This window comes from Megachile rotundata, chromosome 16 (genome assembly GCF_050947335.1).
Source record: "Megachile rotundata isolate GNS110a chromosome 16, iyMegRotu1, whole genome shotgun sequence".
Lineage (NCBI taxonomy): Eukaryota > Metazoa > Arthropoda > Insecta > Hymenoptera > Megachilidae > Megachile > Megachile rotundata.
Window position 1 is genome coordinate 11,784,255 of NC_134998.1, and position 25,556 is coordinate 11,809,810.

Here is a 25,556-nt window from a genome sequence, read left to right on the forward strand (position 1 = left end):
GTCCGTTTTTTCGAGCGTGACTTTTTTCAGTTGAAAAAAGGGACACTTTTCTGAAATAAATAATTAGGAGAATTATTAAATCTAATAATCATTAGGAGGATGATTGTGATGGACTATGATTTTAAGTAGGTTCTGTTTAATTTATGGCAGTCGAATTTTTTTACATATGAACATGTCTGAGTTTGTAAAATTTTGTCATCGAATTTTTAATGAATTTGTGACATGCTTATTCACTTATTTATATAGGCTTCTATTTAATTTTAGTGATGTTTATGTACCTCAGTGTACTTGAGTATAAGTAGACATATTTGTGATAGCATTGAAATTGTGTACAATCATAATAACGTGTCGTTGTGTATGAAAATGATCATATGACCGTAACCTCTCAATGGAACGTCCATCTTCTAAGGATTAAGACCGTAGCGCCATCTATTGTCCATGGTTCAATAGTTCTATCACGTGCCAGACTTGGCATTGATGATTCTACTGCGGCAGTGAAGCGTTGCAAGTAGTAGTGGAGTGCGATATGTCAGACGGTCGTATTTCTTCTGCGCACCGATCTTATTTTATTCATTGATTCATCCGACTTTAAACAAATTAGTTATTAAGTAATTTGTTACCAACTATTATGAAACTCACCTCGAACAATTATGTAATGTCCAAATGAATTAATATTTTATTAACTTTGAACGATTCGAATTTGGCGCCAAATTCAAAAGACATAACTATTTACATTAATTTAATTAAAGAATGTCCTGCAATGTTCCTGCAAATAGAATACTAAATATAATTACACCTAACTGAATACATTTGCACCTTGACTATATTGTAATCAATAAGGAAAATTTCCAATCAACTAATGGCACCGGTTAAATCAAGATTGTATCACGAAACTTGCGCATGCACCGTTGATTTCTGGTCATAGATTATTACGAAGGTAAACGGTGTGATTATTATTGCAGCGGTCACCTTCGCCATTACCATCGAAGATTACTAAATTAGAAACATCCTACAATCCCCTTAACCCGAACACCGTCTGCTGGTCGCAAGACGAGCTGTCAGATCGTAATATATGCTGCCTATATCTATCAAAGATCGCTTATCTCCATGGTTATTGGTTATATCATGGTCATGTATCATTATCAGCTTACTAGCTACGCAAGTGACATTACACGCGAAGGAATATTGATTCTTGTTCTTACTGTGTGTGTATGTATATATGTTGATGCGTTTACACAGTGTGAGGAAAGATTGATTTCCCGCTAACAGCATTATTCGTTCTATTTAATGAAACGCATTATGCCATTATGCGTGAGGCGGTGTATTACTTAACGAAAACGGTGATTGATCTTTTGCGGAATGATAAATTACTTGATTAAGGGAGTCAAGGTTTATAATATTGTAAATTACAAGTATTTTAGTGGGGTATGTGTTACTGTTTATCTGGGGATACGTGGAGATGCAGAACTGGTGATATAGGGAGATGGGAGTATGACTAGTTAGGGATATAGGTAGTTGGGTAGGTAGGGAGTTGGGGACATAAGCAGTTAACAAAATTGCCAATGTATCACGTTAATAAAGTATCAAATTACCAAAGTATCAAGTTGCAGAGTTATCAAGTCACCGAAGTATCAAATTACCAAGGTATTAAGTTACCAAAGTATCAAGTTACAATGTTATCAAGTCACCAAAGTATCAAATTACCAAGGTTTCAAATCACCAAAGTATCAAGTTACAATGTTATCAAGTCACCAGAGTATCAAATTACCAAGGTATCAAGTTACCAAAGTATCAAGTGACCCAAGTATCAAGTTACAATGTTATCAAGTCACCACAGTAGCAAGTTACCAAGGTATCAAGTTACCCAAGTATCAAGTGACCAAAGTATCAAGTTACAACGTTACCAAGTCACCAAAGTATCAAATTACCAAGGTTTCAAATCACCAAAGTATCAAGTTACAATGTTATCAAGTCACCAGAGTATCAAATTACCAAGGTATCAAGTTACCAAAGTATCAAGTGACCAAAGTATCAAGTTACAACGTTACCAAGTCACCAAAGTATCAAATTACCAAGGTATCAAATTATCAAGGTATCAAGTTACCAAAGTATCAAGTGACCAAAGTATCAACTTACAAAGTTATCAAGTCACCAATCCATCAAATTACCAAAGTATCAAATCACCACTTGACTAATTCAAACCCCCAAAAATTCCGAAGTTAAAAAATTTCAAATCACACAAATAAACAAAATAAAAAAGAAGAATGAAAGTCGAGAAAACGTCCGCATCGAAAGAAGGGATGCGCCATAAAATCGAGGGGCATGGTTCGATTTTGCGGCGCGATTAATCGAGCCCAGGGCGATGGTAGTCGACCGACGAAATTTCCAAAATTATCGGGATGACACGCCACGAAATAGCTCGCTTCGAGTGGATGAGAGGAGAGCAGGAGGAGAAACACTTCGTCGCGAGGAACAATAGCTCGTTTGGGGTCTCGTAGCTATGCAACGTATGACGTATAGCCCAATATCCTTGGTACACGCCAACCGTATGGTTCTCTCCCGTAATCCCCGTGCCCCGTTCTTTCCTCCCGTGCCCCTCTCTTTGCCCTTTGGCACACCCCCCTTTCATCGCACTCTACTTATACCCGGTGTGTACCTCTCATCCTTGCGGCGAGATCTCGCTCGTTTCGTTCCTAGCCACGAAACCTCGTACGAGCGTGTAAATGTCGACGAGGGTGAACGTGTAATTACCTACAGGGTGGCTAATTAATCTAGGGAATCTCCCGGAAGAGCCTCTTGGAAAAAGAGACGTGGCGTGGCTGAATCGTTTAGGTTGCTACGTGTTGATGAGGGAATATTTATATCAAGTGGGTTCATTTTTTGGGTTACTAGTGGGTCGGGGAGTTTCGTGACCTTGGTGTGGGTTGTTAAGGTCAATCTTGTGGACGCTTTTTGTATATTTTGTCAAGTTCTAAAATCCAGCTCTTAAATTCCCACCTACTAAATTCTCAACTCCTAAATACCCACATCATAAATTCCTTACTTCCTAATTTCCCAACACCTAAATTCCCGACTTCTAAATTCCAAACTCCCTAATTTCTCAACTACCTAAATATCCACCTCCTAATTTCCTAACTACCTAAATACCCACGTCATACATTCCCTACTTCCTAATTTCCCACCTTTTAAATTCCAAACTCCCTAATTTCTCAACTATCTGAATATCCACCTCCTAACTTCCTAACTACCTAAATACCCACATCCTAAATTCCCTACTTCCTAATTTCCCAGCACCTAAATTCCCACCTTCTAAATTCCAAACTCCCTAATTTCTCAACTACCTAAATATCCACTTCCTAATTTCCTAACTACCTAAATACCCACCTTCTAAATTCCCAATTCCTTCAATTTCAAACTTCCCAAATCCTCAAATCCCGCCATTCTCCAATATCCACTAAAATCCTTACAAAATCCTCTAAACCCCACTTCGTCTAAAATAATACGAAGTAAACTGTCGATACATTTTTCTTGTTGTTGAAAGTGGATATTTTTCTCTGGGTAATGTACGTAGATTTTGTACAGTTAAAAATATTTTTGCGCGATGTTATGTACCTCTATTGATCGCTTGTTTTTTATTAACTGATCGAGTATCATACTGTGTATGATGAACATATAATGATAACATCCGTGTTTTCGTTGAAATGAAACCGATACGAAACTGTTTTATATTCGATACGAATCGTATAAATCTACCCTTCATTCGTTTCGTATTGCTTCAAGTAGTCGGAACTGTTATTGGTCAGACGTGTGGTTCTACATTTTGTAGATCTATGATTTTGTATTTTGGGTATGTACTGCTTATTGTATATATCTTTATATATATCGAACCCTGTTTTTACAAAGGGAGATCTTGTTTAGACGTCCACTACCGCCATTTACACTATTTGTAGCACTAGTTGTGTATCACCCTGTATATCTATACGACGTACTATACACTGATACTATATTTATACGAAATTATATTATATATAAATTAATGTGCTTCAAAGCATATATTACAGTATAATACACATACTAAACTAACTAAATTTTAATGTATTTCTGTAATAAACCAATTGTTATAATACCATATCATAGCAAAGAATACTATAGCACATTTTTGAACACCTGATCACAGCAAGTATATTTAATACACTATATCTATTACATTCCAGCTCGAACTTTTCCTCCCATGTTATTTGATACAGTTAACAATATTTCTCCAGCGTAAAACATGTCTCCAGGTAGAAAAATAAAAGTTTCTTTTGATTTCGTTCGGTTTGAAACATACGTGTCGTATGTTCCAATAAAATTTCGACAGAGAACATTCTTTTCAAGAACAGTTCTCTTTGATGTAGCCGATGGCGTCCATTGGAAATAAAACGTTTCAAAATACCTTCACTCGTTTTACGAAATTAACGACAAATGGAATTTTATGATGTTTCTTAAATAGATTTCAATGAAAGTGTTTTTTTGGTAGACGTGGTTATATTAATCTTGCAATATAATGGTTCTCCCACAAATCCCAAATTCCAAAAATCCCAAATTTCAAAAATTCCAAATTCCACAAATCCCAAATTTCAAAAATCCCAAATTCCAAAAACCCCAAATTCCAAAAATCCCAAATCTCACAAATCCCAAATTCCAATAATCCCAAATCCCACAAATCCCAAATTCCAAAAATCCCAAATTCCAAAAATCCCAAATCCCACAAATCCCAAATTCCAATAATCCCAAATCCCACAAATCCCAAATTCCAAAAATCCCAAATTCCAAAAATTCCAAATTCCACAAATCCCAAATTTCACAAATCCCAAATTTCAAAAATTCCAAATTCCAAAAATTCCAAATTCCACAAATCCCAAATTTCAAAAATCCCAAATTCCAAAAACCCCAAATTCCAAAAATCCCAAATTCCAATAATCCCAAATCCCACAAATCCCAAATTCCAAAAATCCCAAATCCCACAAATCCCAAATTCCAAAAATCCCAAATTCCAAAACTCCCAACTTTCAAAAATCTCAAATTCCAAAATCCCCAAATTCCAAAATCCCCAAATTCCAAAATCCCCAAATTCCAAAAACCCCAAATCCTAAAAACCCCAAATTCCAAAAACCCCAAATCCCATAAACCCAAAATCTCCAAAACTCAAAAAACCAAAAATTCCAAAAACCTATAAACCCAAAATCCCACCCATCCTCAAAGCATCCCGCCACCCAAAAAATCCCCAAGCATCTTCCCTAACATCCCGAACACACGTTACTTAAGCATTCAGTTCCAAAACATTCGTCGCGCAATAATAAACCATGCGTACATACATATTTCAAGCGAAGGGATAGAAAGGGAGACAGGGTTAGGCGGTAACCGAGAAGGCGAATGAAAGACAGAGGGTTAGAGGGATAAGGGAACGTGAGATGGAAGGACGTTTGATCGCAGAGGAGTTAGGGGTGCGCCGCATGCCCGAGAAAGCATGAAATTGTGCTCAGGTCGGTCGCGGTATATTAGATTATTAGGACTCCGTACTCGCGCGCGCACACATCTGGACGTCCTCCAGCTGTATTCCCGCAGGGAATACAGGGGAAATTTCGCGATAAATCAAACGTAGCCAGGCCACAACTATGTCCGTCGGGGAAACAAGATTTTCACCGAAACGACCGTAAAGTCGTTTAATGCCCTGTGTTTCGAGAATCGCTCGCACGGATACGTCGCGATGCCCATAAAACCCCCATACGTTTTTCTGGGACAATAGAATAATATTTGTCTCGATCGCCCTTTTTGATATGGGTGTTTTAAATTGTCTTGTGATGAGGTTATACGTGGATGGGGACTGGGGGACAGGTATGGATATGTCAGGCTTAGGTGTACAGGTGTGGATGTCCACATATGGACGTGTGGCATCCACATATGGGGATGCTTAATGGGATTGGTGAATTAGTCATATTAATCAGCAATAGTCTTCAGCTTCTTTGAGAATCATCTTATGATCACACTGAAGAAACCAGCTGAATCCACATGATAGTCATGGCAGACATAGGGCATATGTGGAATATGGTTGGTAAGGACATAGGAACATCCACATCTAGGTTGAATGAATTTGTTCAATCAGTGATAGACTTCAGTATCCTTGTGAATCTTCTTATGATCACATTGAGGAAGGTTGAGATCACATAATGTTCATAGTAGGCTATAAGCTGAGGGACATATGTGGAGGGCAATTGGACATGTGAGGCTAACATCACATGTACCTCCTTTCTTGAACTACTAGATGTGATAACTAATCTAGTGATAAAGAAGTTTGATCAATAATCATCACAATTATCATGAACCATCTTAGCATCACACAGATGATAGGTTCAGATGATAGGTCCACATGATAGGTTCACATGAGAGGTCCATATGATAGGTCCACATGATAGGTCCACATGAGAGGTTCATATGATAGATCCACATGAGAGGTTCATATGATAGATCCACATGATGGGTACACATGATAGGTACACATGAGAGGTCTATATGATAGGTTCACATGAGAGGTCCATGTGATAGGTTCAGATGATAGGTCCAGAAGATAGGTCCATATGATAGGTTCACATGAGAGGTCCATATGATAGGTACACATGAGAGGTCTATATGATAGGTTCACATGAGAGGTCCATGTGATAGGTTCAGATGATAGGTCCACATGGTAGGTCCACATGATAGGTCCATGAACATAATCCATGTACCATCAACACCAAATTCCCCATAAATTCCCAAAGTATTTACAGGAATTACCTCATACACAGATCGAATAGCAAAGATGAGACTAACCAATTGAAAGGACAGTATGGATCCAGGTATAAACGAAGGATGAAGATGTCCGAGAAACGAATACTGCAACTAGATAGTGGTAAAGAAGATCTAAAGAAAACTAGCGAAGAAAGAAGTTTCTCGAAGAAGGAAATTGACTTCTGGCAGGTAAGGACACGTGCTTGGACTACGTGCAGCTGTCTACGCTGTTAAGTGGTGCCGGTGCACGTCCTGCCATAAGCTCGTAAACGTACTTCGCCATCCAACAGTTGCTCGTAAAAAAAGGATACTGTCCTCTTGTCACTTGCTCCGATGTTTTTCTGTGTTCGCACACTTCGCTGCGACACGTACACTTTCCTTAGTGTCGGAAATGAGGGGAAATGAGAGATAGGAGTGCGGGAGGATGCTGGAGATGTGACTATTGCTAGTTTCGATTTAATCAAGGTTTTATTTTCAGAATTTAATAGATTTCATTTTTTAGGCAGAATATTTGATTTGGGGGATGCAGGTTGGGATGCAGTTTCTAATTTTGCTATTTCCTTCTAATTACCCAACTTCCTAATTTCACAACTTCTCAATTTTCCAGCTTACTGATTTTCCAACTTTCTAATTTTCCAACTTTCTAATGCTCCACCTTCTAATTTCCCAACTTCCTAATCTCCCAACCTTCTAATTTCCCAACTTCCTAATCTCCCAACTCTCTAAATTCCCAACTTCCTAAATTCCCAACTCTCTAAATTTCCATCGTTCTAATTTCCCAACTTCCTAATGCCCCACCTTCTAATTACCCAACTTCCTAATCTCCCAACTCTCTAAATTCCCAACTTCCTAAATTCCCAACTCTCTAAATTCCCAGCTTCCTAAATTCCCTACTCTCTAAATTCCCATCTTCCTAATTTCCCAACTTCCTAATGCCCCACCTTCTAATTTCCCATCTTCCTAATCTCCCAACTTTCTAAATTCCCTACTCTCTAAATTCCCATCTTCCTAATTTCCCAACTTCCTAATGCCCCACCTTCTAATTTCCCAACTTCCTAATCACCAAACTCTCTAAATTCCCACCTTCTTAATTTCCCAATTTCCTAAATTCCCAACTCCCTAAATTCCCAGAATCCCAAATATCCAAATTTTCAGCTTCCCACCTCCCCAACCGACCAAATCCCAAAATTGTCGTGCTACAAAATTTGACCTAACAATTACGGGGTTAACCCTGTCGGGACAGACCTTTGGGGCACTGGACTCTGTGCGGGCAGACTATGGCGAGTAGTATGGCGCGTTGTGGTCAGACCGTCCTTTCGTGTCAAGTGCAAGCTACCGATCAATGACACGAATGCACACACGCTGTAATCTTTTAATTCCATTACAACTATACGTGTCTCGATTTCGATGACAACATGTCAGCCATACTTGTCCAAACTAAACAATCTAAAATTGCTGCATTCTGACGCTTAGGGTTGTGCGTTCAAAGACGAACAAATATTCATAAAATCATGACTCCACAAAATAAGTGAACTTTAGTACTGTTAAAAAATTATCTAGATCCAAGAATTATCTTGAACATTGTCTCCACTCGAATATAACAAGTCCTACGAGTACACTAGCTCGATAAGTAAATCGCAATCTGTAGAGAGCTCCCGAAGGGTCTTCTTTGCTCATTGAATCAACACCGATATATCTCCGCAAAAAAGATATCCTATCAACGAATATCTCGGTGGATGGAGCACGTCAGAGATTCGATAGGATTTTTCCGATTACTCGTCGGCCCAGAGAGAACGAACAGAAGGAATACAATGCTAAGTAAAGACATTATTGTACGAAGGAACAATTTTCCTCTATCCTGCGATTACTTCAACCGCGTCCGAGGGAAGCGATGCAGGAGGAGGGCGACTACTAAAAAAGACAAATAGAGATCGATAAATAGGTAGAGACAAGGGGAATGAAGGTACGAAAGGAAACGATATACGATAGAGGAAATGGTCATTGGCCAGAGTAAAGTTTTCTACAACTTCGACGGTAAATTCTGCGCTCTAGAATTAATGAAACTCTAGAATTATCTGGTATCTTTCGACGAAATCTTAACTGCCGTATGTTCAACTGCGAGAGCTGTGTTAATACCTGAGTAGTTCTCTTTTGTGGTGCAAAAGAGGATAAATTTGGGTATTTAGAAGGTGGGAATTTGGGGAGTTGGGAATTTGGGAGGTGAGATTTTAGGAGGTGGGGATTTAGGAAGGTGGGAATTTTGAAGGTGGAAATTTAGGTAGGTGGGAAATTAGAGAGTTGGGAATTTAGAAGGTGGGAAATTAGAGAGTTGGGAATTTAGAAGGTGGGAATTTAGGTAGTTGGAAAATTACAGAGTTGGGAATTTAGAAGGTGGGAATTTTGGAATTGGAAATTTGGGAGTTGGGACCTTGAGAATTTGGGGAACTTGGAATAGGAACCTTGAGAATTTGGGGAATATGGAATTGGAACCTTGAGAATTTGGGGAATATGGAATTGGAACCTTGAGAATTTGGGGAATTTGGAATTGGAACCTTGAGAATTCAAGGAATTTGGAATAGGAACCTTGAGAATTTGGGAAATATGGAATTGGAACCTTGAGAATTTGGGGAATTTGGAATTGGAACCTTGAGAATTTGGAGAATTTGGAATTGGAACCTTGAGAATTTGGTGAATATGGATTTGGAACCTTGAGAATTTGGGAAATTCGAAATTGGGACCTTGAGAATTTGGGGAATTTGGAATTGGAACCTTGAGAATTTGGGGAATTTGGAATTGGAACCTTGAGAATTTGGTGAATATGGATTTGGAACCTTGAGAATTTGGGAAATTCGAAATTGGGACCTTGAGAATTTGGGGAATTTGGAATTGGAACCTTGAGAATTTGGGGAATTTGGAATTGGAACTTTGAAAATTTGGGGAATATGGAATTGGAACCTTGAGAATTTGGGGAATATGGAATTGGAACCTTGAGAATTTGCAGAATATGGAATTGGAACCTTCAGAATTTGGGGAATATGGAATTGGAACCTTGAGAATTTGGAAAATATGGAATTAGAACCTTGAGAATTTGAGGAATTTGGAATTGGAACCTTGAGAGTTTGGGCAATATGGAATAGGAACCTTGAGAATTTGGGGAATATGGAATTGGAACCTTGAGAATGGGGAATATGGACCGAATAACATGAAGCACCCTATACATTGTATCCGATATTCAATCTGCAGAGGAAGTAGATCATCGAACGATTCGATTTCATGGCGGCTTTGATCAGGGATGAGTAAAATCGGTTTAAGGACTACTTATCTCTTAGAATTCGTTGTATGAAGACACGTATAGAGGATAAGTAGCCAGATAATTCTTCTGAATGTGTACATACATGTACTATCGAAAACTGATGTGCCTATAATGGTAAAGCTGTGCTGACACGTAATTCGCAATAAATCCGCGTGGGAATGTGTAAGAGAAAATGAACTATTCCCAGTTTTTTTGGATCTTTTTCTACCGGGGGATTAACCGGCAGTGGAAATAAATATTGTGCAATTTCTGATGAAAGTTCGCTACTGTTTGCTTTCACGGCGAAATAAATTCGTAGTACGAGGTTAATTCGTATCTTCTCTATAATCGCCTGTTGTTTAATTCCACGTTCTTTAACTGCATATTCTTTAATGCAGTATATTTCAATTTTTTTCTGTTGATTTGAAGTATTATTAATGTTTTATGGAAAATTCAGAATTGGAAAAATTTTAAGTTTGAACACCTGGCGACTGAAAATATTGAAAGTTCAAAAGGCTTGAAAAATTTAATAAATGGAGAATTTTATACACTTGAAAATTTTGTTAATTAGAAAATTGTCAAATTGAAAATTCTGAGAGACTAAAATATTAAAAATGTAATCTCTATGTTCTACTTCCCTTTTGCGAAATTTTTCGAAATTTAGTTTTGGAATGGCCTATCCCTGTTGAAGAAGCGAAGAAAGTGTGAGAAACGAGGAAAAGTCACTTGCGGGCGTTGAGAATATAAAAGAACGATTACATCTTGCTTGGTTTTCGTCCCCTGTGCCTTCGTTCGCGGTATTACGTGACGCGATAACTTACTCGATCGTCTGGACGAGAAGTTCGGAATTTCGAGTTGGTTAAGTAACTTCGCAAGCAGTTCTGCCAACTTTTTCAAACAATTTACTCCGCTGTTTTATTTAACGTTTGCGCGAAAACGATGAATTTTCCTTCAACCTTTTTCCTCTCTGTGCGTGAAACTTTCCACAACTTTTATTTCAGCTGAAATTTTTTCCTTTGATCTTGCACAAATTTTTTTTTATATTAATATTTTATGGTTAATTAAAGTATTTCGAGTATTTTACTGCTTTCGTAATAACTAATACATCGTTATTTCTGTAATTATTGGTTAATACAAGTTAACAGGACAGTGATTCACTTATATAGTGTAGAATGAGTTGAGAGCCACTATTTATAAGTTACAGAACTTCACTTATACTGTGGACAATAAGTTGAGAACCATTCTTTATAAGTTAGCTCATAAGCTACTGTTTATAAGTTACAGAAGTACTAAATTATTCAAAGACAAGTTTACTGACGAAACACAACTTCACTTACACAGTGTAGAACGAGTTGCGAGCCACTGTTTGTAAGTTAGCTTATAAGCTACTGTTTATAAGCTACAGAAGTACTAAATCATTCAAAGACAAGTTTACTGACAAAACACAACTTCACTTACACAGTGTACAATAAGTTGAGAGCCACTGTTTATAAATTAACTTATAAGCTACTCTTTATAAGTTACAGAAGTACTAACTTATTCAAAGACAAGTTGACTGACAAAATACAACTTCACTTACACAGTGTACAATAAGTTGAGAGCCACTGTTTATAAATTAACTTATAAACTACTGTTAAATTTTGTAAACTACAAAAGTACTAAATTATTCAAAGACAAGTTTACTGACAACACAACTTCACTTACACAGTGTACAATAAGTTGAGAGCCACTGTTTATAAGTTAGCTTATAAGCTACTGTTTATAAGCTACAGAAGTATTAAATTATTCAAAGACAAGTTTACTGACAAAACACAACTTCACTTACACAGTGTACAATAAGTTGAGAGCCACTGTTTATAAATTAACTTATAAGCTACTCTTTATAAGCTACAGAAGTATTAAATTATTCAAAGACAAGTTTACTGACAAAACACAACTTCACTTACACAGTGTAGAACGAGTTGAGAGCCACTGTTTATAAATTAACTTATAAACTACTGTTAAATTTTGTAAACTACAAAAGTACTAAATTATTCAAAGACAAGTTTACTGACAACACAACTTCACTTACACAGTGTACAATAAGTTGAGAGCCACTGTTTATAAGTTAGCTTATAAGCTACTGTTTATAAGCTACAGAAGTATTAAATTATTCAAAGACAAGTTTACTGACAAAACACAACTTCACTTACACAGTGTACAATAAGTTGAGAGCCACTGTTTATAAATTAACTTATAAGCTACTGTTTATAAGCTACAGAAGTACTAAATTATTCAAAGACAAGTTTACTGACAAAACACTACTTCACTTACACAGTGTAGAACGAGTTGAGAACCATTACTCCTAAGTTCTACTGAAAAATAAGTCAGTTAAAAAAACATTGATTCACTTATACAGTGTACAACGAGTTGAGAACCACTGTTACAAAGATACTAATTAGAAAGCATGAAATTGAGAAGCAGAGGTGGCTAAATAAAGCACGAATTCATTAAAATTGTGAACCCCTGTTCCAAAGTCGGTTAATAAAGCAATAATTCGGCGTGGTAAATAGATACAGAGGGAATGTTCCGTTGAAAAAATGGCGGGACGCGGCAATTTTCCGTATGCTCGATCAATTAGCGTGTCTGTTCGGCCATTGTGAGGGTTAATAACGAAGGTTCAATATACCTAGCCGATGCAATTAATCAGTATCCTTGAAGCCGGCTATTTCTCGGCCTATCTCTTTCTCCGTTGGTCGCGTTCCATCTTGTTCCAGACGGCGTTGCAGAGAAGCGTGGCGGACGTCAAGCACGCCACCTGTGCTCGCGAATGGAGGAAGCGAGAGAAACAGAGTAGACGACCCCTTTCTCGTTTCCTTGAACCCAGGTATATCAGTCACATCGCTAATTGGAAATCGCTCGTGCGATCTACGGTGTCTCGAGGCGCACTAGCAATTAGATGTGCGCCTACGGAGCTGCGAGCTAGCGAGCGCAGCACACGGGGACCCACTCTGCATTCGAGATCACCATTTTATCTTTTTTTTACTTCGTCTTCTTCTTTGCTTTCTACTTTTTACGACCATATTTCGCCGCTCTGACCGTGCGCCTTGTCACCGAGCTCGCGCCGTTTCACGGACGACGAATACCCGTGAGAAACGAAACGCTGGGAATTGTTTCGAAATTTGTTTGTTTCGAGGATTCTTGAATGGGGATGGGAAATAGTTTTGTAGGCGAGCTGGGATAGTGCGATGGGCACGGTGCGTGGCTGCTGCGGGGAATTTAGAGAAATTGAAATTTTGGAACTTGGGAGTTGGAAATTTAGGAATTTAGGAGATAGGAATTTAGGGAGTTGGGAATTTAGAAGGTGGGAATTTAGGGAGTTGGGAATTTAGGAGTTGGGAAATTAGAAGGTTGGGAGATTAGGAAGTTGGGAATTTAGGTGTCAGGAAATTAGGGAGTTGGGAAATTAGAAGGTTGGGAGATTAGGAAGTTGGGAATTTAGGTGTCAGGAAATTAGGGAGTTGGGAAATTAGAAGGTTGGGAGATTAGGAAGTTGGGAATTTAGGTGTCAGGAAATTAGGGAGTTGGGAAATTAGAAGGTTGGGAGATTAGGAAGTTGGGAATTTAGGTGTTGGGAAATTAGAAGATTGGGAGATTAGGAAGTTGGGAAATTAGAAGTTGGGGATTTAGGAGATAGGAATTTAGGGAGTAGGGAATTTAAGAATTTGGGAATTTAGGGAGTTGAGAATTAAGAAGTTGGGAAATTAGAAGGTTCAGAGATTAGAAAGTTGGGAATTTAGGTGTTGGGAAATTAGGGAGTTGGGAATTTAGGAAGTTGGGAATTTAGAAGGTGGGACCTTAAAAGTTGGGAATTTAGGAATTCGGGGATCTAAAAATGGAGGATTGAGAATTCATGGAATTCGAAAGTGGAAAATTGAGAATTTGGAGAATTTGAAACTAGAAAACTGAGTATCTAAACTTTGAATCCATCCTTAATTTTCTAAATATCCAAATTTCCCCCAAAAACTACAAAAATACCAAAACTCCCAACATTCACAACGTTAAACATCCATAAATTGTCAAATTACCACCCAGATTAGTTCAGTTAAAAGTTTAGAACTTGCCATTTGCAGATTTAGAAGTTTGAAATTTATAACGCGCATGAAAACCAATATAATTGCAAACAGTATTTCAAGTTGTATATTGCTTATTATGCTCTTGAGTATAATTAGCAATAAAATGGTTCGTTCACAGCGTGTTAATGTGTATCCATATCGTGTACATACTCTCCGTAAATTTTCCTCGGACGTAACACATTTACTGTTTCATTAAATCGCTATACTATCAAACATATTGTTACATGTTGCATGGCAACCAATCAAATAACTGAATATCGGTTTCGTCGTCTTCTTTTTAACGACGCGATTTAGTTTCTGTTCTGTCGGTGTTATAATCGGATCCTCAGGAAACTTGTGCAATCATTTTCTTATTCATACGTAAGTGTTCTTTTAGTTTAATTGTTAATTCATTTTTTATTTTACTGCTTGTTTTTTTAAATAATATATTGCGACTCTGTTTTGTTAAAAATATAAAAGAGTTATATAGAAAATAAATGATAATTTTACTGTTATTATTATTATTTTTTAATCGTTGTTATATTAAAGACACATTGCAGTTTTATAGTAACCAATGAATATATAGATAATATTAGGTCATTTCAATTTTTAATTAATTTATTTTCTGCATATCGTTTATTCATTTCAATTAATTAATATATAAATTTGATTTGACATTAATAAATTTTGTCCTGGAGGCAATGAGATACGTAGTACATAATGTGCTACCTCTCATTACAATTACCTCTCAGATAATTTACCACCCCTGTAATTACCTTTTAGGTAATTACCAGTCTTATAATTATCTGCCCGATATTTACCGGTTAAGTGCATGCACTATTTCAGGTCATTCGTGAATTATCATCAAACATTACAAGCTAGTTAAATTTACTGACATTAACCTTTTGATTTTGGCGGCACATTTGAGCGCCAATAAAATTGCGTCTACTTTGGCGGCAAATTTGAACGTCAATAAAATTGTTTCTACTTTGGCGGCAAATTTGAAAGTGACTTCACACGACATGAGCTTAAAACATAAAAAATGCTTCTAAATGTCCTTACTGACTGCGTTAAATGCTTGAAATTTGGCGCCAAATTCAAAACCGTAATCCTCGAATTTAAATAAAAACTAAAACTATAGAAAAATAATGCAAAACAATAATTCTTCAATTTCTTCTTCCTCAGTTATTTCTTGCTCCTTAAAGTCGTAGTTTCTATCCCCGAGAGAATTTTTCCTTTCTAAAGTCGTATCCGTTTGTAATCGTTTTCCACAAGTTTTCGGCATTTCGAAGTCGGCAGAAGAAAAATTAAAGGAGACAAGTTCTTTAACGGAGAAAAAAAGAGGAGCACGAAACGAGGCAGCGTATGCAACTAAGGCACGCACAGATGCTCCGGTCTCTGCAGTATCTCATGCACCGTGGAATAATTATGAAGAAATATTGGCCCGTAACTCAGTGCACTATCCATAACATCTAGCACGTTTGTGGTATCGGATATAAACTATCTCCTTGTTTCCATTGACTCGAGGGTAGGAGCGCGGCTGAACAAGGGTGTATGAGAAAAGAGCAATTAGAGGAGGGAGGGGAATAGAGCCGGTACGAAGGATGATATTAAAAAAGAAAAAGGGAGGAGGGGGAAAAAAAGGAAAGGAGGAATTAACGAGAAAGACGAAGGAAACAACGGCTTGGAAAAAGTGGAGCAGAACGAACAAAACAGCTGGTATGGAGAAAAAGGCGGGGAACACAAAGATATTAAAGAAATGAGAATCAAGACTAATTACAGAATAATATAGAGATCAAGGGAACGACGGAATAGGTTTCTGCGAAGCTGCGACAAAAACGGGAGGGGGTCAAGTGATATTAATGGGCCACGGGAATTATCGAGCGTGGACCTAACGAACGAGTTTACCCACTTTTTTTAATAATTACATGTTTATGAAAATTATATTTAGAGACATTTTATAACTAAACTGAAATACTACTAACACTATACTCATTAAATAACATTAAGATATAATTATAAAAATAATAATAAATAATGATAAATTTATACGTGCAACAATAATAATAAACATGTAACTACACTAATAATAACAAAACTATAATAATATGTTATAATAAATATTTAACAATATATAATAATAAATAAATTTAGTAACAATAATAATATATTTTATAATAAAATAGTGTCCCTTATAATAGTATTATTAAAAAAAAAAATTGTTTGCGAGAGTTCATTAACCGGCGATATATGGTGCGGATAGAAGGCAGTAAATTGCCAGTGATTAACAGTTGAAAGGGTACAGTGAGATATATACAGACGGAAATAATGAGGGAAACTCTGTAGATGGCAAGAGTCAATCATAATCGCGAGAAAGTATTTCTTCTTCTTTTTCGTGGCGAAGTCGAATCGGTAAAGTTAATTTCTCGTTATTTCGCCGCCCTCGGGCAACGATTAACGAGGGTTCGCAGTTATATTCCTTAACGCGAAAATCGCTGCAGGCCAACGACGATTAGTTCGTGAATATCCTCCAGCAACTGATCATTTTAATAATTCTACCGCGATAGCTGAACGATTTGCTATAATGCATATGATGATCTCTTTCGAACACTTCTATGCTTTTATAGTTTTGTTAATGATACTGACGTACAATTGCGAATTTGGATATTTTTATGTTTATCTGATGTACAAGTATTTGGAATAATTATGGAGTTATAGGAAAATGGCGATATAAGGAGAGGAAAGTTTACAGCAGTTGTTAGGCTAGGTACCAGTACAAATTTGGATATTTTGTTATTTATGTGATGTACAGTAATTTTGAATAATTATGGAGTTATAAGAAAATGGCAATATAATGAGAGGAAAGTTTACATTAACTGTTAGGTTATGTTAGGTTACGTAAAAATATAAATTTGGATATTTTGTTATTTATGTGATGTACAGTAATTTTGTATAATTGTGGAGTTATAGGAAAATGGCAATATAAAGAGAGGAAAGTTTATCACCGTTGATATCGGTAAAAAATAAATTAATACATTAATAGAAATTAGTTGTGCATAAGTAGCGTCAGATAATTATTACTCTACAGGCCACTCTCGCTATATGGCCCTTTACAGAAACTTTGGTCCTTCCACATTAAAAAATTACTAAATCTTTCGACAACATTAAAGAGCAACCATATTTACACTTAAAGCCGTTACTTTCACGTATCTTTACAGCACCTATCATCACGGGCTTGTTTTTTCGTATTTATCGAGCGATCATTCGTGAAGATCGCGTATTTGCTCGTGCTTCGTATTTATATGAAAAGTGAGTGTCGAGCTGGTGCACATCGAGTAAACACATTCGCAAAGAACACACGTTTGCTCTAGCACGTTCGCTCGGTGTGCAGGCTGTCCGAGCGGGTAAAAAATATTTCAGCTCTAAAATTAAATGTATCGATACGTCGTATCAGTTTAACAAATCGGAAAATTTTCTGGCGCCGGTATGGTATCCAAAAAGAAAGATATATGTGTATCGGTATTTCATGCAACAGATTCGAATGTCGATGAAATATCGCTTTCAGTATTATAACTGTGTATACGTACTGTTTCTGGTGCGTAGCTACTGTCACGTGATTGACCACTGTACGGATATCGGTGATATAGGGAAAGGATTTGCGAATTTATATATTCATCATTTGCTGGTTTCATTATTCAAATATTCAGTCACTCAAGTATTCAACCACTCAGTCAGTCACTCTAGTCACTCTAGTATTTAATCATTCAAGTATTCAATCACTCAAATATTCAATCACTCAAATATTCAATCACTTAAGTATTCAATCACTCAAATATTCAATCACTCAAGTATTCAATCACTCAAATATTCAATCACTCAAGTATTCAGTCACTCAAATATTCAATCACTCAAGTATTCAATCACTCAAGTATTCAATCACTCAAGTATTCAATCACTCAAGTATTCAATCACTCAAGTATTCAATCATTCAAATATCCAATCACTCAAATATTCAATCACTTAAATATTCAATCACTCAAATATTCAGTCACTCAAATATCCAATCACTCAAATATTCAATCACTCAAGTATTCAGTCACTCAAATATTCAATCACTCAAATATTCAGTCACTCAAATATCCAATCACTCAAATATTCAATCACTCAAATATTCAATCACTCAAGTATTCAATCATTCAAGTATTCAATCACTCAAATATTCAATCACTCAAGTATTGAATCATTCAAACATTCAATCACTCAAGTATTCAATCACTGAAGTATTCAAATACTCAAGTATTCTAGTATTCAATCATTCAAATATTCAAATACTCAAACACTCGGATACTTAAGTACTCAAAAACTCAAACATTTCAGTATACATCTCTTAAAAAATTGAAATATTGAAAAATGGTAGAAAGTATAGAAAGCAAATAACAGTCGTTTGAATAAAAGTTTAAAGCGGAAGAGCATAAATATCTATTCGGATATAAAAAGATGCAGGAAAGTCAATACAGGTTATTTTCTTGTTTGCAGGATGGTCCGCATGATCGGCGATGAATTCCTTACGGAGGAAAGGGACCGGAAATACTACGCTGATCATTACACGTGTTGCCCACCGCCTCTCTTTATCATCCTCATCACCCTCGTCGAGGTTAGTAGATAGAGATTATTGTTTGTAATGCAGATACATAAATTGCTATATAATTTTCCATCTTTGATCTCGCCACGTGACCCGTTACTAATAAATCTTTAATGGAAACACGTACACCGACGAAAGATGTACCGTGTAGAGGTGAAAAAAAAAAAACAGGTCATCGTAGATCTATACTCTGTTATTTATTAAAAATGCCTTTGATAGCCGCGCGTTCTCTGTTCGAATAACGCGATGGTATATCTACAGGGTGATTCAATTTCACTTCTCCGCTATATATAATTTATCCCAAATTTCGTATCGAAAACTACAGATAGCACACGAGGCGTCTATCCGACTTCCAGTGTTACACACAGCCAAAGAATAATAATGACAACCGCCGAAGGCAATGGCTTTTGAAATTTTTCACTCACAATTTTGCAACTTGGAATTCCCCAAATTCTTAGGGTTTCAATTTCAAATTCCTTGAATTCTCAAGGTTCCAATCTCGAATTCCACAAATTCTCAAGGTTCCAATTCCATATTCCCCAAATTCTTAGGGTTCCAATTTCAAATTTCCCAAATTCTCAAGGTTCCAATTCCAAATTCCCTAAATTCTCAAGGTTCCAATTCCAAATTCCCCAAATTCTCAAGGTTCCAATTCCAAATTCCTCAAATTCTCAAGGTTCCAATTCCATATTTCCCAAATTCTCAAGGTTCCAATTCCATATTCCCCAAATTCTCAAGGTTCCAATTTCGAATCCCCAAAATTCTCAAGGTTCCAATTTCGAATTCCCCAAATTTTCAAGGTCCCAGCTCCCAAATTCCCACCTTCTAAATTCCCAGCTCCTAAATTTCCAACTTTCTAAATTCCCGACTCCCTAATTTCCCACATTCTAAATTCCCAACTCCCTAATTTCCCACCTTCTAAATACCCACCTCCTCAATTCCCACCTTCTAAATTCCCAACTCCCTAATTTCCCACCTTCTAACTACCCACCTCCTCAATTCCCACCTTCTAAATTCCCAACCCCTAAATTCCCTCTAAAGGCCCTAAAAAATTTCTAAAAGACACATTATATCTCCTAACTATAATTTTCGTCGAAAATATTTTTGTCTGCCATACACATTTTTCAAAACATCAATCGTTACACAAATCGGACACCCGTTATGCAGTGCGTCACGATTAATAACGTGACACGGTTATTGTCTTGTATTTTCGACGTTAAAAGGCCTCTGTTTTTTATTTATCGCGTCGGCGTTTTAGCCGCGTTTATTAAATTTGCCAGTGTGAATTTGTTTTCACTTACGCGAGCGAATCCGTTGTGTGGAGTATGGCCGTTAATTTTGGTTTACATTATGCGGCGGACTTTGCACCACTGTAAACGGAGAACTTTATGGGGCGAAGTGTAAAATGCCGTAAAAGTTCCCGTAACATCGGAATAACACGCGTTATTATGCTAAAGCATGCTTTCTGACTCGCTTTTAAATTGCGTCGCGATACGCGTATTACGGAAGATCAGTATTTTCGCGTGGTGCATTTGCTGATTTTTTCTGTCTCGAATTTCCTGTCTTACCAAGTATTCTGATGTTTAACAAATTTTAGATTTTTGTTCGGATATTAAAACTCTGAATTCTAGATTAAAATTTATGTAAATTTAGAAGTTTGCAAATTTGGCAAATTGCTGGCTTTAAATTGACATCACACCGCATCAATTTCTCTTATCGTTATTTTTCCTTTAGCGAAAATTATCAGCTCACTTAATCACCCTTTATGGCCAGAATATTTGTTGAACGGCACTTTGTACAAAAAATAATTGTCTCTTTGACGTCTGTGATGCATAATCGATCAAAGGTATAATTCCTGAATGGAAAACGTTCAGCCATTAACATTTGTTGATAATAAATAATAAATTCCCATTTGTGCCCGTTTTTCCGATCGCGTATTTCAGATAAATGATCGCGATACTGGCGTCCGGATGAATTTTTAACCAGAACATTTTGCAACGATTTACATTGGTAAACATCAGCGAATTAATTGAATACGGAATAATGGAAGTCAGTAATTCCACCGCCCGAACTGGAATTCCAAGCATTTTGAATATTCGTTAAAAAATAAATTTACGAACTACATTTATTTGCGGTTGTCGAAAACAGTGTGTGTCTGGAAAGATGGCATCTGGTTGCAACGTCAATTTTATTCATTTAGATGTCAATTAAGATCAATTGGATTATATGTTAAAAATTTTTGCATTGGTTAAAGCGTGTACTCATTTAAAATAGTCCTATGGGCCATATAACGAGACTCTACAGACTTGATTTTATTTATTCACATGCCAAGTCAGATCAATTATATGTTAAACATTTTTGCATTGGTTAAAGCATGTACTTATTCAAAGTAGTCCTATGGGCCATATAACGAGACTCACAGACTTGATTTTATTAATACACTTGTCAGTTTTTCAGATCGATTATATGTTAAACATTTTTGCATTGGTTAAAGCGTGTACTTATTCAAAGTAGTCCTATGGGCCATATAACGAGACTCACAGACTTGATTTTATTAATACACTTGTCAGTTTTTCAGATCAATTATATTTTAAACATTCTTGCATTGGTTAAAACATGTACTTATTCAAAATAGTCCTATGGGCCATATAACGAGACTCACAGACTTGATTTTATTAATACACTTGTCAGTTTTTCAGATCAATTATATTTTAAACATTTTTGCATTGGTTAAAACATGTACTTATTCAGAATAGTCCTATGGGCCATATAACGAGACTCCACGAATTTTAATTTTAATTGTAATTGTTTTGTGTAATTTGAAACCTTGAAGACGAATATATAGCGTGATGTTTTGTTAACTAATAAATACATTTTTCGAAAGAAATTAACTTTATAAAATATGATTAATTGCAACACGTTGAAATTGCAAACATTTCACAGTTACAAATTTATTAATCGATCGAGATGGAAGCATTGCGTAGAAACACGTAAATGTCAGGGCTGTTATTAATTCTTGAAGCAGACGTGTGTCCATATGAATATTCGAGAATCGGAAATGCATGCACGGAAATACGGCAGCGAAATAAAAGAGCAAAGGGTGACTATCAGAAAGGAGTTCCTAGAACAAAAAGCAAAAATAATGGAAAAAAACACGAAAGAGCACGTGAGAAGCTTGCAAAGAGACAAAGAAACAAGTATGGGAAAGTAGGTGAATTATAAAATGAAGGCACAGAAAGGAAAAATGAGAAACAGAGAGAGCAAAAGCGTTGCAATTAGAACGACCGTGCACAGAAACAAAAAGAACAGCTTTATGAGATGATAGAAAACAACTCGAGGAACATTTGTTCGTTCATGATAATAATTACGTTAATGAAGAAAATATACTGACAATGGGATAAAGAAAAGGAGGGACGTTAAAAGAAAATCTATAAGTCCGAGATAATACTGGAAAGTATTATGCATATTAGAGTGAAAGCAAATGAAGATGAAATGCAGTGTTAGTTCATTACTAAAACTGTTGCTTTCAGATTCATTAGATTATATGTTAAACATTTTGAAATTGGTTAAAATATGTATTTATTTGAAATGACTCTATGGGCCATATAACGAGACTGCACTACTATACATCCGTTGTGCAGTAGAATTAAAATTTCCTTCGATATTCGAAACAGGTACAAATAGTTCAGTCGTAAAACATAAAGCTCGACTATTAAAAAGACGTGTCTGAATATATGGCCGCACGTGTCAGTTCGGTAATTGCAGCTTAGGTACCTTGAGATTTAATTACAGAGTTATCTCGATCGAAAAACGTATTCGCACCTGGGACCTCATTTTCCTGCGTATTTAAGAATCTGCTGTAACGAACCTACTCTGAATAATTTTCGGTTCTTATGCAATATAACGGAAGGAAATTAATGATAGTAGACACAAAAATTAATGATACTGAACATTTATTATAATCGATATATGCATTTATAGAAAAGTGTAGTATGTGGTTCTGAAAGTAATTTTGACAGCATTGCTCGCAAGATGGCACTTGGAATCAAATGTCGAATTTCAACATATGACCCTGTATATGGGACCATGAATGACCTTTCGGAGAAGCGTACTAATCCCATTCCCAACCTTCTGCCCATAAATCTAATGAAGCACTCTTCTACAAACGTCTATATTCGTTAAGTACAAAATTTAATCTCCGCGAGATAAGTAGTTTTTGCAAACGCAGATTAACATTTCGCGAGCGAACGTTCCAACGAACATAGAATGTAGCTGGACAAATTCCAACTACCTAATCTCGCGAGACTTGACTATCCTTCCCGTTACGGAAACTTAATTTTAATGGAGTTATTTGAATTCGGATGATAACGTGTCGCAAATTGGAATCGGCCATTTAGTGCTTTGTTATTTGCCACTTCATCGTTGTTATCGATAATAACTATCTGATTAATAATAATTGCTGGAATTTTCATTCGGTCATTAAGACACATTAATTCTACTTTGGTACTTCAAGTGTACTGTAAATGGCTTATTTTATCGCGAACGGACTATAGTACTCTCACGCCATCTTGCAGAGAAGTGTACTAACTCCTCTTTATTCCCTAATCCAGAAATTTTCTTCTATTTGAACCTTGTAATCAATATGAATGCAGGAATATCTGAAAACGCATCAGCCCTAATATTTTCACATGTGCCATATTTGCACATGGCGGACCCCAGCCATACGCAGGTCAACAGTAATCTGCCTTTTTCTCTTCTACCTTCCAGTATCTTTCAACGTCGCGTTCATAAGGTTCGCCTTTAAGGTGTTTTCCCACGCGTGTAATTTGCAGCACGGAACATACGGGAGAACTTGAAAAGGGTCGTTTTAATGAGGACACGGAAAGACCAACGTATCAGTATGTTGGCATGTGTGTGCCAGTAAATATTTGGAAGCAATACGCGATGCACGCTTTTCACCCAAAGTAGGTATCGTCGAATAAGGTTCAGCACCCTGGGCACTCGCAGCCCCGCAGCAAAATGGCGTCTAGATGGGAACTACCATAATAATTTTAGTTACAAATTATTTTCAAGATTAAGAATATATTTTAAACACTTAAAAAAAAATGAAAGGTCAACATCCAATTTGCGAATTGGTACAAGTAAAACGTACAGTATTAATCCCTAAACAAAATGAAAGTACTCCAAGATGTCCTGTGTAATTTACCGTAACCTAACCTTGTCGTGAGTCGATTGTGCACAAAGTTCCAGAAGACACGGAAGGCACACTTTGCATCAGTCAAAGTCGTAGAATTTGTTTTTCTCCTTAAAGCTGCAGAGCAGAAAATTACGAACTTAATGACCTGTTATTAACGCTGATGCGATCAACGCTAAGTTGACTTACAAGTTGTAAGATACGGAATCGGTTGTTGGATTCGTGACGGTTTTATCCTTAATGACTCGAACGCGATTGCGGATAACATACTGTCGTTGCGTGCACCCGCATAACTCCGCATTAACTAACGGAAGTACATAGAAAATTACATTTTCTACAATGCTGCATGTAATAACACGGTGGAACAGAATTGTAAACAGAAGATGAAGAAAGGGGTACGATGACTATCTTTAACATCGCTTAGCCGTGTAAGTCCCGCGATAAAAGACTGTGCCGGTTACTTAATAAATATGGGTATCAGTGTTTAATATGTATCGAACGTATAAATAATTAATTGTACAATTGTACCCTCAACATAAATAACCTAGTGATTGAATCTCGTCCAAAGAGTCTAACCTTGAACACTCGCCAAACAATTATGACAAACCGTGTCACAGCAGGCACACAAAAGTCGGCCATTACGGGGCAACTTGCCATTAAATGGCGGACAAATGCGGTAAAGGAAGACAAAATGGAGGCATCAATCGAAGATCAAGCAATTTGCTCGCATTGTCTTACCTCTCCGAAAGGGTAAACGATTGGCAAGCTAAACAGTTATCGTGTCTGGCTCGCTAAACGGAATACAAATATCGGAAGATTTTCCGAGACCCACGTTGTTTCGGTATTTTCGCGAAAACGTTCGATCCTCGGGGAAAGCGAATACGGCGTATATCGACGTTTTTTTTTTTTTATCTTTTTTTGGGGAAGGTCTTCTGCATACAGGACCTTTCAAAATTCAATTCCGTGACTTCGGGCTGCTCTCGTCGACCCCGAGATAACCGGCTGCCTACGGGAATTAAATTTCCATCTGCTTCGATCGTTCCTGCAAGGGTTTTGATAGAATATTTTACGTGGCTGTGTGAGCGCGTGCCGCTCGTCCTTGTAAATCTACGTACATATATGCATGTATTCAATCGCTTCGAATATTATTACTTGGTGGTCGAACGTTCATGGCCAATAACTGCGCTTTCGGATTCCACATTCAGATCTATAGATAAGTCTATACACTTCGGACAGACGCATTTAATTTTCTATACACATTTAGGTATTTACTTGAATGAGGATGGACTGAAAGGGCAGCTCCTTAGCTTCCTTAGGATTTTTCAAATATACGAATTTGAGGAGTGGACAATTTAGGGATTGAAAGATGTTTAAACATAAGTACGTATGAATTTGAAGATGTCAATAGGAACTGAAGGACGGTGGATGTTGAAAAGCAGGAATCTGGGTACTCGACAATGTGGACATACAGAACCTTCAGAATGCAGTCATTTTCAAATATACGAACTTAAAGACTAATTTAAGTAC

General features: G+C 36.8%; 1 protein-coding gene across 1 annotated transcript in view; it reads left to right on the forward strand.

The window, feature by feature from the left end:
• Positions 1–25,556, forward strand: part of stet (stem cell tumor) — a 319,583-nt gene that overhangs the window by 239,388 nt on the left and 54,639 nt on the right. The window contains exon 6 of the mRNA XM_012289938.2: positions 18,730–18,847. Coding sequence (XP_012145328.2) covers positions 18,730–18,847 — 118 coding nt within the window. The remainder of the gene's footprint in view (positions 1–18,729; positions 18,848–25,556) is intronic.